Source organism: Oncorhynchus mykiss, chromosome 7 (genome assembly GCF_013265735.2).
Source record: "Oncorhynchus mykiss isolate Arlee chromosome 7, USDA_OmykA_1.1, whole genome shotgun sequence".
Classification (NCBI taxonomy): domain Eukaryota; kingdom Metazoa; phylum Chordata; class Actinopteri; order Salmoniformes; family Salmonidae; genus Oncorhynchus; species Oncorhynchus mykiss.
Window position 1 is genome coordinate 8,503,939 of NC_048571.1, and position 18,681 is coordinate 8,522,619.

An 18,681-nucleotide genomic window follows, 5' to 3' on the forward strand; every position below is an offset into this window, starting at 1 on the left:
ATATCCAGAGATCTGCTGTGCTTGTGAGTTTGACAGACGAAGAGGGAGTCATGCAGAAAGGATCCTTACAGAGAGGAACATCATGTTGAACTATGGGGGTTTGTCTTTGGATGCATCCATTTATTGCCAACCTACCTGTGTGTCTGTCTGTGTGTGTGTGTGTGTGTGTGTGTGTGTGTGTGTGTGTGTGTGTGTGTGTGTGTGTGTGTGTGTGTGTGTGTGTGTGTGTGTCTGTCTGTCTATGTCAGTGAGCATGTGAAACCCTGTACAGTTTTCTATAACAGTCCCTTTCAGAGTATGTGCAGAACTCGTTAGCTGCCTGAAGCAGGTTGATTATGTAACTGGAAAGGAGGATGAGAGACGTCCTTATACACGTGTCTAAAAGGCGTGTAGTAGTGGTCAAGTGTGGAATTTCCACGAGTAGGACAGTCAATGTGTTGGTAATAATTCTGGAGCACGAACCTCAAATTACCTTTGTTAATCAACACATTGACTGTCCTACTCGCGGAAATTCCACACTTGACCACTACTACACGCCTTTTAGACAGGTGTATAAGGCCGTCTCTCGTCCTCCTTTCGGTAAATCTCACCGAAACGATTTACCGAAGATCACATCCATTGAAAATGTATGCCGGCTTAATTTAGATGTGTTGTTTGTGCACAGAAGTTACAATTACATTCGCTACATTTCAATGTCACACAGAGGTTCTGAAACATTTTTGATTGTCTAGGACCGAGATTGGGAAACACTGAACTAGCTGACTGCTGTGGCTAGCTAGCTGACTGCTGTGGCTAGCTGGCTGACTGCTGTGGCTAGCTGGCTGACTGCTGTGGCTAGCTAGCTGACTGCTGTGGCTAGCTGGCTGACTGCTGTGGCTAGCTAGCTGACTGCTGTGGCTAGCTGGCTGACTGACTGCTGTGGCTAGCTGGCTGACTGCTGTGGCTAGCTGGCTGACTGCTGTGGCTAGCTGGCTGACTGCTGTGGCTAGCTAGCTGACTGCTGTGGCTAGCTGGCTGACAGCTGTGGCTAGCCTAAAAGGGACTTGTTTTGAAAGTTTGATTATCTTATCATTTGAGGTTTTAAAAGTGTTCTTCCTCTATGAATTTGAACATTCACAGCAACTGGGAAATGTCTATGGCAGCCATTGTTGTCACCTTAGCTTGCTACATAACTTCTGAGTGACAGGAAGCCTATACCACTGTTCACACACCCGTCATTACTATGGCGTTGTTACAACAGTATCACAACTAGCGTGACCATGTCAGCAAATAACGGCTGTCTGAACACACACAAATCCGATTTGATCACTTGTAACTTGCTGTTTGGACAGTCAGTATTCCAAAACAGAATAGAAGAACCAAACTATTCTGACCATTAAAGCCTGCAGGGTGAACAAGGCTTAAGTACAGGCGCCATTCTAAAGGCCACATCTTATTGCCTGTTCTTCATAGGACTATTGTGATACTGTGTCCTGAAATCAGGAATGTGTCAGATGTTGTTATACATTCATAAGAAGTGGATAAAGAAGTGCATAAGAAGTGGATTCAATAAAAAAGACCCAACTCAACTTGAACCACAGTAATACGTCACTGAAAGCTAGATTGGTTGGTCAGAATAGGAAGAGACTCAATACAACAGTTTGAAGCAGAAAGTATAGTTTATTGTATCCAGTATAGAAAATCAACCAAAAGCAGTGGAAGGCACACATTGTTTTTGTGGGGAAGGGGGTGGGGGGGTTGTCACTTGTATAAGTGCCAGCAAACGTCAACGTCGTGGACAAGATACCCGCAACCCACATATAGACAGAATCATATCAAAATATACTGTTACACACGTGTGACGCCGACACAGCCCACCACACAGTCAACGGGGAGGTCTTTCTAGGCTCCAACCCACTGCCTTAATACGGTGTCCATATTAGGACAGCCTCAGTCTTTGCAGGACTTGACAGACAACCCCTGCAGAGACTGGGGATATGTCCTAATATGGACGCCGTAACTTCATGACAAGAATTAAAAGATGCAAACCCGTTACCAGGCCAAACATTCCAGCGTGTACAATGTCAAAACATATGACTTTGCAAAAATATATTCATATATACATTTACATTTTAGATGTTTGTTTCATATACTCCCCGATAAACTATACGAAAACCAGAAAACTTGAATGGTACAGCAATAGGTTGGTACAGCTTTCTGTGAGAAAATGCGAATGTTTAGCTTACTATTGGCAGTTATAGTTTTTGGAGAAGGGACTGCGTGACAGTTGCAGTACTTTTGTCATCGTCATAGTACATAAACATGTATTTTTCAATACACACTTCTTAATAGGAAGTCAACACTTCAGGAAAAATACTGTTTTGTATGCGCGTCCCTTTTACATGTTACGACAAAATGAGTCAAATGAAAGAGCTAAAAAACATATTGGAAAGATACATCTGGTAGGACACGCCAACATCAGGAGTAAAGAGCTGCCATGGTTAAATGCGGTGGAAAGATACATCTGGTAGAGGACACGCCAACATCAGGAGTAAAGAGATGCCATGGTTAAATGCGGTGGAAAGATACATCTGGTAGAGGACACGCCAACATCAGGAGTAAAGAGCTGCCATGGTTAAATGCGGTGGAAAGATACATCTGGTAGAGGACACGCCAACATCAGGAGTAAAGAGATGCCATGGTTAAATGCGGTGGAAAGATACATCTGGTAGAGGACACGCCAACATCAGGAGTAAAACAGCACCGGGAAGGCTTTACATTTTTGGGTAAGAGAAAAAAAAAAATCCCCAGAGTCTGAAGAGAATGCTGAGCTAGCGAGTCCGGAGTCCACCTCTCCCATTTCAGATTGGATTTCAGTGTGTTGTTGTTTTTAATGATTGGCCAAAGCAACTTGCTCCGGGGTACTCGCGTCCCAGCTTCTTTATAGTCGTACGATGTATTATGGATTAATAAGAACAGTCGGTTGCCTGTGTGTTTGGCCCATTCATTGCATACAGAGCTACGTTACATCACCACCTGCGGTACTTAAGGTTCATTGGAGTCGTAGATTCTCTCCAAGGTGAAGCCCCTGTGCGCGTGTCAAGTGTACTACTCTTTTTGTTTGGGATCAAGCCATAAAACGATTGCTTTATCAATGTTTTATATCCTTGCCATTACTTGTCATACTCGTACCGAGCAGATTGTGGAAACTGCATGGCTATTGGCTACAATCCTGGCACACTCGTGCCCATTACTTGAGTCCCATTATAATCACGTGAACAGTGTCCTCGCTCAACCCCCGTAAGGGAGATCACTCAGTTCAGTTTATGTTGATGAGGACCGCACACCTTTCGCCACAATTCAGTTTGATAACAGAGGGCAAAGAATAAGCAAGATGGCCGTCTCAGGGTTGACCGTTTTTTCCTTGGGACTTGGGGAGGGTAATCTCAAGACTGGCAAGAGGAGCTGAGTTTGGGATAGGAGTAGGGGAGGGGGGTTACAGAGCTCCAAATCCGCTCAGCAGTTTGGGCTCTGGGTGTGTAGTTAGGGGACTAGGGTTTGGGCTCTGGGTGTGTAGTTATGGGATGTGGGGTAGGGTAGTGGTGTGTAGTTTTGGGATGTGGGGTTGGAGTGTACAGTTAGGGGACAAGGGGTAGGGTAGTGGTGTGTAGCTAGGGGACCAGAGTTTGGGGTAGGGTAGGGGTGTGGCAGGGTACCAGATGACAGCTGTCTTTATTCCGTCATTGGTCAGAACATTCAGAATGAATAGTTATCGGGGAAGCCCAGTAAGGAGACGCACCGCTCCCCTCCGTCGGCCAGGTAGGGGCCACAGCCATCCTCGTAGTGGGCCAGGGGCACGGTGGTGTCGTCCTCCCCCGCAGACGGCGGCAGGCAGTCCGGGTCCTGCTTCAGGCTGGGCCTCTGGTTGTCAGGGAAGGCCATGGAGAAGAGCGCCTCGGGGTCACACGTAAACTTGTACACGTACCTCTCTCCAGCCACCTGACCCCACCCGAAGAGGAAGAGGGAGTTAAACAGTCGTTCAGCGCACAACCACTAGTAGTTTGAAAATAACGTTTGACTTTATACCCAACCTTCTGAAACTCTCAATGCATCTGACCTGTCCTTATATACAACCAATGTACTATTTATTGGTGCAATGTAGCCCTCAATTGTACTGTGATGTTTTCCATCAATTCACAAAGCCTCCATTGAATTTGAACCAAAACAGAAAATTCCAAATTGACTTGAATGAAATTAAAATTTACCTTTACCTTCTGCATGATGCCCTTCTCGTAGTAGTAGCGTAGAGAGCGGCTCAGCTTGTCGTAGTTCATGGCAGGCCGGTTCTTCTGGAGGCCCCAGCGCCGAGCCACCTGCCACAGGAGAGAGAAACGGTTCAAATCAACCTGTAGATACATACACCAAGCTCTTCTGATCAACCTGTAGATACACACACCAAGCTCTTCTGATCAACCTGTAGATACACACACCAAGCTCTTCTGATCAACCTGTAGATACATACACCAAGCTCTTCTGATCAACCTGTAGATACACACACCAAGCTCTTCTGATCAACCTGTAGATACACACACCAAGCTCTTCTGATCAACCTGTAGATACATACACCAAGCTCTTCTGATCAACCTGTAGATACATACACCAAGCTCTTCTGATCAACCTGTAGATACATACACCAAGCTCTTCTGATCAACCTGTAGATACATACACCAAGCTCTTCTGATCAACCTGTAGATACACACACCAAGCTCTTCTGATCAACCTGTAGATACACACACCAAGCTCTTCTGATCAACCTGTAGATACACACACCAAGCTCTTCTGATCAACCTGTAGATACACACACCAAGCTCTTCTGGGGTTAGTTTCTGGTGTGCCACTTCTCGTGCCGTAGTAATACTGTGTGGTTATTCCTGGAAGCACAGCGACTTATCACGACTTGTTGAAACACTCTTCTACTTTAAACTCAGAGACATAATGATGAAAAACTCCAAGAAGCCCTAAAGTCTCTAAACTCACTAGGACCACAGCTCTGCCTGCTGACCAACTGACCTCTTCGGGCTCGATGAGTTTGAACTCCATGCCGCGGCCGGTCCAGGAGATGAAGTGACCATTGGCCGGGTCGTCCAGCAGAGTGACCAGGAACTGCCAGAGCTGCAGGGAACCTCGGCGCTGGTAGGGCGGTCCGTCCCGGAACACTCCGGCCTCCTGCTTGATCTTGCCTGGATGGACAGAAGGAGAGGGGGAAAGAGGGAGTGAGTGTGTAAATGAAGGAGTGACGTGGTGGGGTGGGGCGGCAGGGTAGCCTAGTGGTTAGAGCGTTGGACTAGTAACCGGAAGGTTGCAAGTTCAAACCCCCGAGCTGACAAGGTACAAATCTGTTGTTCTGCCTCTGAACAGGCAGTTCTTAACTGACTTGCCTAGTTAAATAAAGGTAAAATAAAAAATAAAAAAAGTGGTCACAGTCAGGTGAAAGACTCCAGTGATTGGCAGTCTGAGCGTGGGGATACAATAAGAGGCTCTGCTCATGTCACACAGGCTTTCTGTCCAAGGCCCCGTGGATCTACTCTGGCATCCACACTGCCATGACATAAAGAGAAGATGTCAGATACCAGGATTTACTACCTGCTGCCATTTACACCTAAAGCCCTGTGTCAAACCAGGATTCACTACCTGCTGCCATTTACACCTAAAGCCCTGTGTCAAACCAGGATTCACTACCTGCTGCCATTTACACCTAAAGCCCTGTGTCAAACCAGGATTCACTACCTGCTGCCATTTACACCTAAAGCCCTGTGTCAAACCAGGATTCACTACCTGCTGCCATTTACACCTAAAGCCCTGTGTCAAACCAGGATTCACTACCTGCTGCCATTTACACCTAAAGCCCTGTGTCAAACCAGGCAGAGGTTAAAATAGTATCTGTCTTTTTAAATATTTTCAGTGTTTGATTCTGGATGGACGGGGTTTGCACTTTTGGGACAATTCCAGGGGTTCCATTGTGCCGGGCAAGCCCTTGTTTTTCATAGCAATTTACGGAAGAATGTCTCACCTTCTAGTCTCTCTGGAACCACGCATGTGTCGTCGTTGTACAGATGAGGCTCTCCGTCGTAGATCAACCCATCACTGTTTTGGTAGAAGTTACCGGACTTCCTGAAAGAAGACTGGCAGTTCTGCATTTCTGTAAGACACAAGGGAAAAGAGAAAATATTAGACATATTTTTCCTTAACATGCTCTTCAAACCAGAAAGATACAAAAACTATTAGGTGTTTCTTTGAATAGATTCTTACTACTAACTTCATTTCCCAACCCCATCTTTTAAAGTAGCCATTAGCCTAATGACATAATACCCAGTAGAAGGCGGACATACATTCTCACACAGCCAGCGGTCTCTTAACAATCCCCTGGGGTTTTCTTAGCTGGGACTTTATTAAGAGGATTTGACTGTTACATCACTGACAGAAAGTGGCCCAGACATGGAGAGTGAAATGAGGTCATCTTAGCTTAGTAGAGTCTTAGAATGCTACACTGCTACATACCCAACCACTACTGCTAATACTAGTGTCCACATCAGTCTGAAACATGCTTACTGTTTTATCCCCATAGCTGCACTATTAGCTGTGTACAGTAGAGTCTCAAAGGAACTTGGACTACCTCCAAACCCTTAGGGCCTTCCTGTCCGGACTCACATTAAGCCTAGGCATGGAAGGAGAAGCACTTCCTATTGAGATTCTCCATTGAACATGATTTAATCTATGAGTGTGAAACTGAGTCTCAAAGGAACTTGGACTACCTCCAAACCCTTAGGGCCTTCCTGTCTGGACTCAGATTAAGCCTAGGCATGGAAGGAGAAGCACTTCCTATTGAGATTCTCCATTGAACATGATTTAATCTATGAGTGTGAAACTGAGTCTCAAAGGAACTTGGACTACCTCCAAACCCTTAGGGCCTTCCTGTCTGGACTCAGATTAAGCCTAGGCATGGAAGGAGAAGCACTTCCTATTGAGATTCTCCATTGAACATGATTTAATCTATGAGTGTGAAACTGAGCCTCAAAGACCGTTGCCATCCAGCGATTCCCCAGGGCTCACCTTGGTCAAAGCAGAAATCCCGGGGCTCCTGCTTTATAGAGAGGCCCTGGAACGGGGTGCGGGGAGGGCCCATGGTGGGGACCCCCTGCTCGGTGTAACGGAGGTCCACCAGCTCCTGCTTGAAGCCCTGAGCAGGGAGGAGGACCAAGGGCTCTGACAGGTGCCGCTGGTAGATGGGGCGGCCGTCCCGGGACAGGGGGGCCCGGTGGGGGTGATGGGGCTGAGGAGGGTAAGGGGTACAGGCGGCACCGTCAGGCGGAGGGAAAGGCAGACATGGCTCAGAGAGCTGCCGCTGGAACCTGCAGAGGGGAACGAGACAGAGAGACAAAATAAGGACAAATTTGTCAATTAGGATCTTAAACCAGAGAATCATACAACAATGGGATTTCAACTGTAGCACTGAACATGCATGCTGAGTCCCAGCCTACAGTAGTTCCAATCATGCCTTTACAACCAAGCTATGGGGTCAAACAGTGCATGGTGTCAACACATGGTGCCAACCTGAGCCAACACATGGTGCCAACTCACCTGTGTTCTGAGCTGTAGGAGGCATCGGAGTGATTGACAGGTAGGCGGGGCACGGCGAAAGGCTGGCTTTGGCTTGGGTGTGGCGGGAGTGTCCGGTGGTGGGAGGGGCTGTGCCCGTGAGTTGGACGACTGTGGCCGGGGTGTGTTGCCTGGACAGGGGACGTGATCTGCCTCTGTAGGGGGTGTGTCCCCGGGGTGGGGGCGGGGCTGCAAGGTGAGGCGGGTGTGGAGGGTGGGGTTAAAGTATTGATGCCAAGTGGCTTCCTGTTGTAGGCACTGTGGAGGGAGGAGGGGGATGGAAGGGGTTAACTTGGGCCTGTAGAGCATGGCTGTACACCTGTTGTATTCGGCGCATGTGACAAATAAAATGTGATTTATAATAGCACTAAGGCACCTTGGGGGTTTGTGGTATATGGCCAAAATACCACGGCTAAGGGCTGTATCCAGGCACTCGTAAGAACAGCCCTTAGCTGTGGTATATGGGCCATATGACACACCCCTTATCAACTTGATGTAGGTATATCTAATTAAGCAATGTCTTAGTAGAGAACTTTATTATGCCTTACCCTCTTTTATGATCTTTTATTGGTTGTAACTGAAAATACCTCTTGCTACTGAGAGTACAATTTGTGTGGGGTGTCAAAACCTGGTCCGTCTCAGTGTGTACTGTAACGTACCTGTAGCTGTAAAGGCACTTGTCTGTGTAGAGTCTCTGTTGTTCCTGACTGCAGGGGGACAGATCTCTGGAGGCGCTGGACTCTCGCTTCACTTTATTGGCTGGAGGTCCATGGAACATTACTTTGAAGAAAGGAGAAAACATTTTAAAAAACTGAAATATATAATATATGCCATTTCAAAGATTCACAAAATAATCACTACGTTGAATATATTTACTCAGTATTCTTGTTTTGTGTGCTTCACTAAGGAATAAGAAGATAAATAGTTTTCTATCAAAGGATCAAATGTGTCTCCTATGCTGGGATTTGTCTTTAATTCCAACTTCCCAAATGTTTGTTGTTTAGTGAATTGGTGAGGTTGTAAATCTGTCCTTCCATTTGGGAGGGAAAACTATAAACCCAGCACTGAAAGACAAACAGTGTACTTTCACTATTTTTTTTTATCGTTTCCAAGGCAACAATCAGACCAGTAACAAAGATGCCTTTGTATTAAATGACACAGACCAAAACAGCCTGCTCCGACTTCCACCACCAGTTAGTAACTTAGGCAACCATTGTGTGTCTGTACATACAGTAGGACTTTAACTGGGTGCTGTGTTGGCATCAGAGGCCGGGTCTGTCAGAGGCCGCGTCTGTCAGAGGCTGGGTCTGTGCCTACATCAACTCTCCATTTCCTGTTATGCCACAGAACGGCCATCATTCAGCTTCCGCAGCCACGGGTCAGCAGTCTACACACACTCATGTTATGGGGTTAGGCCTCTCAGTGTCCATAGTGACCTCCATTATAAGATCAAATTTTGAACACCTAGCATCTATGAATGAAACACAGTGCAACTCTCAAGCGTGGCCAGAAGACATTTAAATCTCAGGTTTCAAATCATTTGCAACGTTTCTTTAAATCACTAACTGGTAGTTAATAAGAGTGTGTTCTCACTTCTCAGCCAAGTTCATTGCTAAATTAAGGAGTAAGGAGATGATGGCATAATGCCATTTGATCGCTATGGACACTGCCCCTTTGCCCAGCTGCAGAGTCCACACACACACACACAGAGAGAGGAGGACTGCTGAATGAAGGGTCTGTGAGACCAACTGGCAGCGTGCCAAACTAGGGAGCGTCATGCCAACCCCGTCGCCGCACACACACACTCAGACTCTTCAGCAAACACAACAATCGCCCGGCTGTGCCACGACACAATTCACTCAGTGTGTACACACTGCATTAAACCTGTCACTAGCTGCATCCGCGACAATGAAATACAACGTTACAGGGAAACAAGGCGATACCGGGCCTCTAAAAACACTCTTTCTTCCTCCACAGGATCATTCACATCTTGAAACCGAGGCCTGCAACTACACCAGGCCTACAGCTCCGTCTGGAGCCCAATCAAAGGCTTCCATTCAAACCCCATGCATATATTATTCTAGACAGAGAAAGGAGAGAGGAGATGAGTATAAAGCAAACAGCATGAGGGTTCTGTGGGCTTGGATTGGAACGTAGCCCATCCTAGCAGCCAAGAGCTGTGGTTAGTAGGTTGGGACTCCATGGAAGGCCATCCCAGGCTGCTATGGTGCACCTGGGTCATGTTAAGTAAGGCCCACCGTAGCAAAACTCTAATGCAACAGAACATCTCCCCGTTTCAAACCGTTCTCTCTTTATTTCCTCTGATGTTAATGTGGTGGATTTGGGCAGAGATCAGAGAATAGGATTGTTCTCATCCGGGTTGACGATCAAAGAGGAGAGCTGAGGGATTTCTGGTATAAAACCACAAGATTCTTGATTTTCACAGAGTGAGTAACGTCTTATTCTGAGGTAGCTCTATTATTCCTGTGCCTTTGTTGGAACACAAATCCCTACAATACAATAATCAAATCAAGTTGTATTTGTCACATGGGCCGAATACAACAGCTGTAGACCTTATTTACAAGTCCTTAACCAACAATGCAGTTTTTTTTTTAAATACACTTCTTTTTTTAAATATACTTTTTTTAAAGTAACAAAACAGCAAGGTGTGCATTAAGGACACTGATTGGCAACAGGGCAGAAGTAGGTCCACTGCAGGGTGAGTGGAGGTTGGTTAAATCAGGGCTCAATGACATCAATTGGATTTCTGCTTTCGACGAGGCAAATCTGTCGATAATGTTAGCCCTCAGCCTACATAGGCAACCCGAAAACCCCAACCACATACCCATAAAAACACACTCACTGTGACGCACTGAGTTAATATGCCAACTGGATAAGACTGGTATTGGAAAACCAGTTCATCTCTTTGTTGTGCTTGTATGTTGTGTCAAAGACCATGTCTGGGAATTAAAGCATCAATTAGGAAATGCGCAACTATGCAGGAGCAGACGCTGTCGATTCCCCTTTGTAACACACATACACATATATTTCATTGGTTGGTACTTACGGTTATCCGACTGGAAATCTGGGACAAACTGTTCGTCATCAGGCACCTGAGCTGAAAGAGGGGACAGAGAGAGTTAAATGACTAACTTATGGAAGGCATGCCACGTGGCTGAGTCACTTTAATATGCTTCATAGAACAAATATAATGCACTTGATACAGTACAGTCAAAAATACAGTAAATATGTATGATACAGTACAGTCAAAAATACAGTAAAAATGTATGCAGTACAGTCAAAAATACAGTAAATATTTATGATGCAGTACAGTCAAAAATACAGTAAATATTTATGATGCAGTACAGTCAAAAATACAGTAAATATTTATGATGCAGTACAGTCAAAAATACAGTAAATATTTATGATGCAGTACAGTCAAAAATACAGTAAATATTTATGATACAGTACAGTCAAAAATACAGTAAAAATGTATGCAGTACAGTCAAAAATACAGTAAATATTTATGATGCAGTACAGTCAAAAATACAGTAAATATTTATGATGCAGTACAGTCAAAAATACAGTAAATATTTATGATACAGTACAGTCAAAAATACAGTAAATATTTATGATACACTTGTTAAAAAGAGGAAGTTGTATAAAGTTCTTATAACAACCTATTTTCCAGTTTTTCCTGATTCAATAGCCTCGGGTAAACCACTGATGTTACTAAAAACAATGAGTATGATGCAAGATTGAAAACCTTCTGAAATACAAGAGCAGAACTCACCTTCTGCAATCCATGTCTCTTGAAGTTGCATGAGGTCCTGAAAGAGATCTTCTGTGTCCTGGGCGAGCTCAGTGTCAACAAACTTTCTCTTCCGGTCGTTAAATGGCGTGTTCGCTGGTTCTTCCACGTGACAATTCTGCTAGTACAATGTTTAAAACACCTACAACATTAGTGATTGCATTGGTGTGAACAAATCCCTAAGCATTCATATATGTTAAAAAGTAATTGTTATCTTAATCCACTATGAAAAGTTTCAGATTAGTGCTTTGATCAAAATCCTGTTGAAAAACTATCAGAGAAAACACCCAGAGAGTCATCCAAACACTCACCCTGGAGGGGGCCATGAAAGGGACTTGCTGGTCATAAAATCCATCCATGTTGCCTGAATATCTTCACGCCCTCGGGACTGAAGTTGGTCTTGGAGGGGTGGAGGGGGAGGAGGGGCTGACGGTAGCAGCAGGAGACGCTCGTTCGTCTGTCTGTTCTTTCTGTGGAGAGCAGGGAAAAGTGTGCCCCCTGGTCAGTAGCTTATACCCAAATCACCTGTCATATAACATCAACACAGACATAGGATGTTTCCCAAATGGCAACCTAACCTATTCCCTGTATAGTGCACTATATCCTATGGGCCTTGGTCTAAAGTAGTTCCCTATGGGTCCTGGTTTAAACCAGGACCCATAGGGAATAGGGCACTACTTTAAACTAGGACCCATAGGGAAAAGGGCACTACTTTAAACTAGGACCCATAGGGAACTACTTTAAAGTAGTTCCCTATGGGTCCTAGTTTAAAGTAGTGCCCTATTCCCTATGGGTCCTAGTTTAAAGTAGTGCCCTATTCCCTATGGGTCCTGGTTTAAAGTAGTGTCCTATGGGTCCTGGTCTAAAGTAGTGCACTATGGGTCCTGGTCTAAAGTAGTGCCCTATGGGTCCTGGTCTAAAGTAGTGTCCTATGGGTCCTGGTCTAAAGTAGTGCCCTATGGGTCCTGGTCTAAAGTAGTGTCCTATGGGTCCTGGTCTAAAGTAGTGTCCTATGGGTCCTGGTCTAAAGTAGTGCCCTATGGGTCCTGGTCTAAAGTAGTGTCCTATGGGTCCTGGTCTAAAGTAGTGCCCTATGGGTCCTGGTCTAAAGTAGTGTCCTATGGGTCCTGGTCTAAAGTAGTGTCCTATGGGTCCTGGTCTAAAGTAGTGTCCTATGGGTCCTGGTCTAAAGTAGTGCCCTATGGGTCCTGGTCTAAAGTAGTGCCCTATGGGTCCTGGTCTAAAGTAGTGCCCTATGGGTCCTGGTCTAAAGTAGTGCCCTATGGGTCCTGGTCTAAAGTAGTGCCCTATGGGTCCTGGTCTAAAGTAGTGCCCTATGGGTCCTGGTCTAAAGTAGTGCCCTATGGGTCCTGGTCTAAAGTAGTGCCCTATGGGTCCTGGTCTAAAGTAGTGCCCTATGGGTCCTGGTCTAAAGTAGTGCCCTATGGGTCCTGGTCTTAAGTAGTGCCCTATGGGTCCTGGTCTAAAGTAGTGCCCTATGGGTCCTGGTCTAAAGTAGTGTCCTATGGGTCCTGGTCTAAAGTAGTGCCCTATTGGTCCTGGTCTAAAGTAGTGCCCTATGGGTCCTGGTCTAAAGTAGTGTCCTATGGGTCCTGGTCTAAAGTAGTGTCCTATGGGTCCTGGTCTAAAGTAGTGTCCTATGGGTCCTGGTCTAAAGTAGTGTCCTATGGGTCCTGGTCTAAAGTAGTGTCCTATGGGTCCTGGTCTAAAGTAGTGCCCTATGGGTCCTGGTCTAAAGTAGTGCCCTATGGGTCCTGCTCTAAAGTAGTGCCCTATGGTTCCTGGTCTAAAGTAGTGCCCTATGGGTCCTGGTCTAAAGTAGTGCCCTATGGGTCCTGGTCTAAAGTAGTGCCCTATGGGTCCTGGTCTAAAGTAGTGCCCTATGGGTCCTGGTCTAAAGTAGTGCCCTATGGGTCCTGGTCTAAAGTAGTGCCCTATGGGTCCTGGTCTGAAGTAGTTCCCTATGGGTCCTGGTCTAAAGTAGTTCCCTATGGGTCCTGGTCCAAAGTAGTGCCCTATGGGTCCTGGTCTAAAGTAGTGCCCTATGGGTCCTGGTCTAAAGTAGTGTCCTATGGGTCCTGGTCTAAAGTAGTGTCCTATGGGTCCTGGTCTAAAGTAGTGCCCTATGGGTCCTGGTCTAAAGTAGTGCCCTATGGGTCCTGGTCTAAAGTAGTGTCCTATGGGTCCTGGTCTAAAGTAGTGCCCTATGGGTCCTGGTCCAAAGTAGTGCCCTATGGGTCCTGGTCTAAAGTAGTGCCCTATGGGTCCTGGTCTAAAGTAGTGCCCTATGGGTCCTGGTCTAAAGTAGTGCCCTATGGGTCCTGGTCCAAAGTAGTGTCCTATGGGTCCTGGTCTAAAGTAGTGCCCTATGGGTCCTGGTCTAAAGTAGTGCCCTATGGGTCCTGGTTCAAAGTAGTGTCCTATGGATCCTGGTCTAAAGTAGTGCCCTATTCCCTATGGGTCCTGGTCTAAAGTAGTGCCCTATGGGTCCTGGTCCAAAGTAGTGTCCTATGGATCCTGGTCTAAAGTAGTGCCCTATTCCCTATGGGTCCTGGTTTAAAGTAGTGCCCTATGGGTCCTGGTCTAAAGTAGTGCACTATGGGTCCTGGTCTAAAGTAGTGCCCTATGGGTCCTGGTCTAAAGTAGTGCCCTATGGGTCCTGGTCTAAAGTAGTGCCCTATGGGTCCTGGTCCAAAGTAGTGTCCTATGGGTCCTGGTCTAAAGTAGTGCCCTATGGGTCCTGGTCTAAAGTAGTGCCCTATGGGTCCTGGTCTAAAGTAGTGTCCTATGGGTCCTGGTCTAAAGTAGTGCCCTATGGGTCCTGGTCTAAAGTAGTGCCCTATGGGTCCTGGTCTAAAGTAGTGCCCTATGGGTCCTGGTCTAAAGTAGTGTCCTATGGGTCCTGGTCTAAAGTAGTGTCCTATGGGTCCTGGTCTAAAGTAGTGCCCTATGGGTCCTGGTCTAAAGTAGTGCCCTATGGGTCCTGGTCTAAAGTAGTGTCCTATGGGTCCTGGTCTAAAGTAGTGCCCTATGGGTCCTGGTCCAAAGTAGTGCCCTATGGGTCCTGGTCTAAAGTAGTGCCCTATGGGTCCTGGTCTAAAGTAGTGCCCTATGGGTCCTGGTCTAAAGTAGTGCCCTATGGGTCCTGGTCCAAAGTAGTGTCCTATGGGTCCTGGTCTAAAGTAGTGCCCTATGGGTCCTGGTCTAAAGTAGTGCCCTATGGGTCCTGGTCCAAAGTAGTGTCCTATGGATCCTGGTCTAAAGTAGTGCCCTATTCCCTATGGGTCCTGGTTTAAAGTAGTGCCCTATGGGTCCTGGTCTAAAGTAGTGCACTATGGGTCCTGGTCTAAAGTAGTGCACTATGGGTCCTGGTCTAAAGTAGTGTCCTATGGATCCTGGTTTAAAGTAGTGCACTATGGGTCCTGGTCTAAAGTAGTGCACTATGGGTCCTGGTCTAAAGTAGTGCCCTATGGGTCCTGGTCTAAAGTAGTGCACTATGGGTCCTGGTCTAAAGTAGTGCCCTATGTTTCCTGGTCTAAAGTAGTCACTAGGGCATAGTGCCAGCCGGCCTTCAGGATAAGACAGTTGTTCCTTTCCTCTGTCTTGGGTGTTTGTTTTGTGTTGTTTGTTTGCGTAATCCTCCCTGCATCGTAGTGCTGGCGGGCTGTACACTATGCCAGTGAGCATGTACTCAATACGCTGGGGACTACGTTCTTACATAAGCAAGGCAGCAAGGCACAGTAAGCTATTTGGAGAGGAGACTGTTGACATTACAATAAGTAGAAGGACTAGGAGGGAGCTGTTTTGAATAAGTGTTCAAAAATAGGATGCAAATCAGGGTATTGAGTTAAGTAGTCGTTGATATCTAAACATTGGATAAACTATCTTCATAATGGGAACATATAAAACGTATACATGCAATAATGTGAATAAAACATTTAGAGATCAAATTTCAGCATTATTTGACAAGTATTGGATAAAGTTATTTATTCAGGGCAGCAGAGGGTTAATCTCAGCAAAGAAAATCTGAGCCAGTTCAAGAAGTAGCTAAACTCCCCCCCAGACCCTCCTCCCTCTACCGTTTCCTATTCCCCCTCTCATGGCCCCAGCTTGTTTTTCTCAATGAAGTGAAATTTGATCCCTGAGCTAAGGGGGGGGGTCGAACCTTCCATTCATAAATGTTAGAACCGTCTATGGAGATGCTGCATGCGCCGTAGCAAGTCAAAATACTGCAACATAAACATTCTCACGTCAAAGTACTGCAAAAACATTTGACTACAAATAAGAAAATGGTTCCCAAATTAAGATACATATAAAATGGCGTTCACATTTCTACCCCCCCCCCCCCCCCCTCACCAGACAGCTAGAAAATGCTTGGCAGAGAGCTCGCATTCTACGGATACTAGTCGGTCAAAGTAAATGCATTATTACAGGCGCTAGAAATAAACTAACGCAAACACCTTATACGCATCTTTTTTTGTTGCGGTTGATAGTTTGATGTTAAACTCACATTTGCGAAGATTTAATTCCTTTGCAATGTTGAAAATAAGTTATGTTTCACTCCACGCTGTTGCAAACGTTCTTTCAGGGTTGTCGTCTATGCTCTTCTCACACAAAGCTTGACTGTGGATTTCTGAATGGAATCGTCTGGTTTTCCCTGAAGCCAAAATAGAGGACTCCATAATACACGCCAATTGGTTGTTACACAATGCCATTCTAGTGACTGGCCAATTGACGTTCAGAGAGCTCTTTGGACCCCAGTGACCAATGGTAAGCGAGCTTGTCTTGTTTTTATGAATGACTGCTTTTCATTCACGTCTGACGGCCAGACACGGGGCGGAAACGAAAAATGTACAGTAGAAACAGATACTGACATCTTGAAACTTATAACTCGAGTACATTCATACAACAACCAGATACAATGTTTTGCCGCAAAGTTGTTACATAGTTATTACAGCATCTTGCTACATTGCTATTACAATATCTTGCAACATATTTTCCATTTTCAGTTTAGAAAAGCTGCCTTGTGTAGGAAAACAGCAGGATATGCAGTTTCCATTTTCACATGTTTTTCTGTTTTTTCTTCTGACATTGATTAACTGCTTGGAGTTGGGTACGTTGTTGTGATATTCTCAGGACAGAGCTGGCTGTAGGGAGTCTGGACACAAGTGATCACACAAACACACACGCATGTACTGTATGTATGCACACACAGACAGACACACATGCACGCTACACGCACGCAAGCTCACACACACGCACGCAGACACGCCCCACACACACACACACACTATTCTGCCCAGGGTTGAACTGCAGTCAGATAAGAAAAGGCTAAAATTGTTACAGTCGATTAAATGCCAAACATGATCTGACTTGCAGGGTAATTATAGGTCCCATAATGACCTCATACTACCTTGTTATGGTGATACAGAGGAATGCTCCATTGTCTGCACAGACTCTATCGTATTATAGAGATGGAACTATGGTATTACAGAGATATACACTGAGTATACCAAACATTAGGAAACACCTTCCTTTAAAAAAAAAAAACGTTTTACCCCTTTTTCTCCCCAATTTCGTGGTACCCAATTGTTTAGTAGCTACTATCTTGTCTCATCGCTACAACTCCCGTACGGGCTCGGGAGAGACCTAATATTGAGTTGAACACAGGAGAAACTTCTGAGCGTGAAAAACCCAGTAGTGTTGCAGTTCTTGGCACAAACAGATGAACCTGGCGCCTACAGTGCACTCGGAAAGTATTCAGACCCCTTGACTTTTTCCACATTTTGTTACGTTACAGCCTTATTCTAAAATGGATTAAATCATTTTAAGTACATTTTTACACATAATAATTATAATACTCCATAATGACAAAGCGAAAACAGGTTTTTAGAATTTTTTGCTAATTTATAAAAAAAAATGCAAAACTGAAATACCTTATTTAAATAAGCATTCACACACCTGTCTATATAAGGTCCCACAGTTGACCGTGCATGTCAGATCAAAAACCAAGCCATGAGGTCGAACAAATTGTCCGTAGGGCTCCGAGACAGGATTGTGTCGAGGCACAAATCTGGGGAAGGGTACCAAAACATTTATGCAGTATTGAAGGTCCCCAAGAACACAGTCGCCTCCATCATTCTTAAATGGAAGAAGTTTGGAACCACCTAGACTCTTCCTAGAGCTGGCCGCCCAGCCAAATTGAACAATCCGATGGTCACTCTGACAGAGCTCCAGAGTTCCTCTGTGAAGATGGGAGAACCTTCCAGAAGGACAACCATCTCTGCAGCACTCCACCAATCAGGCCTTTACGGTAGAGTGGCCAGACGGAAGCCACTCCTCAGTAAAAAGCATATGATAGTCCATTTGGAATTTGCCAAAGACACCTAAAGGACTCAGACTATGAGAAACAAGATTCTCTGGTCTAATAAAACCAAGATGGAACTCTTTGGCCTGAATGCCAAGCTTCATGTCTGGCACTATCCCTACAGTGAGGCATGGTGTGGCAGCATCATGCTGTGGGGGTGTTTTTCAGTGGCAGCACACAGCTAAGACAATGCAACAGTGGCTTTGGGACAAGTCTCTGAATGTCCTTGAGTGGCCCAGCCAGAGCCCGGACTTGAACCCGATTGTCACGCCCTGGTCTTAGTATTTTGTGTTTTCTTTATTATTTTGGTTAGGCCAGGGTGTGACATGGGTTTATTATGTGGTGTGTTTTGTCTTGGGGATTTTGTAGGTATTGGGATTGTGGTATAGTCTGGTTGTCTAGAATAGTCTATGGCTGTCTGGAGTGGTTCTCAATCAGAGGCAGGTGTTTATCGTTGTCTCTGATTGGGAACCATATTTAGGCAGCCATATGTTTCGTGGGTGATTGTTCCTGTCTCAGTGTTTGTTTGCACCAGATAAGGCTGTTTAGGTTTTCGCGGTATGTTTATTGTTTGTATTGTTCGTGTTTATCTTTTTATTAAACATGAATCGAAATAACCACGCTGCATTTTGGTCCGCCTCTCTTTCGACGGAAGAAAACTGTAACACCGATAGAACATCTCTGGAGAGACCTGAAAATAGCTGTGCAGCAACACTCCCCATCCAACCTGACAGAGCTTGAGAAGATCTGCAGAGAAAAATGGGAGAAACTCCCCAAATATAGTAGGTGTGCTAAGCTTGCAGCGTCATACCCAAGAAGACACAAGGCTGTAATCGCTGCCAAAGGT

At 45.5% G+C, this 18,681-nt stretch overlaps 1 protein-coding gene across 4 annotated transcripts; it reads right to left on the reverse strand.

Annotated features, from left to right (window-relative positions):
- Positions 1-1,639: 1,639 nt before the first annotated feature.
- LOC118965235 (ETS translocation variant 5-like) lies at positions 1,640-16,142 on the reverse strand. 4 transcript variants are annotated; one of them, XM_036982421.1, is made up of 11 exons: positions 15,978-16,142; positions 11,758-11,916; positions 11,429-11,567; positions 10,703-10,753; positions 8,295-8,415; positions 7,618-7,893; positions 7,090-7,388; positions 6,050-6,178; positions 5,050-5,219; positions 4,251-4,352; positions 1,640-3,978 (listed from the first exon to the last, which is right to left on the reverse strand). In XM_036982421.1, the coding sequence occupies exons 2-11, from the start codon at positions 11,803-11,805 to the stop codon at positions 3,736-3,738; spliced, it is 1,578 nt and encodes a 525-aa protein (XP_036838316.1). In that variant the 5' UTR covers positions 11,806-11,916; positions 15,978-16,142; the 3' UTR covers positions 1,640-3,735. The 4 variants fall into 4 exon arrangements, with proteins under 4 accessions (XP_036838316.1, XP_036838314.1, XP_036838317.1 ...); XM_036982419.1 differs by having other exon boundaries at positions 4,245-4,352; XM_036982422.1 differs by having other exon boundaries at positions 11,429-11,564; positions 15,978-16,140.
- Positions 16,143-18,681: the final 2,539 nt, after the last annotated feature.

Excerpts from the sequence above, each read along its gene's own strand:
- LOC118965235 (XM_036982419.1), bottom strand. The coding sequence starts at position 11,805 with ATGGATGGATTTTATGACCAGCAAGTCCCTTTCATGGCCCCCTCCAGG. Across the intron at positions 11,568-11,757 it reads CTTTCATGGCCCCCTCCAGG|CAGAATTGTCACGTGGAAGA; the intron begins GTGAGTGTTTGG and ends ACATTGTACTAG. Across the intron at positions 10,754-11,428 it reads AGAGACATGGATTGCAGAAG|CTCAGGTGCCTGATGACGAA; the intron begins GTGAGTTCTGCT and ends CCCCTCTTTCAG.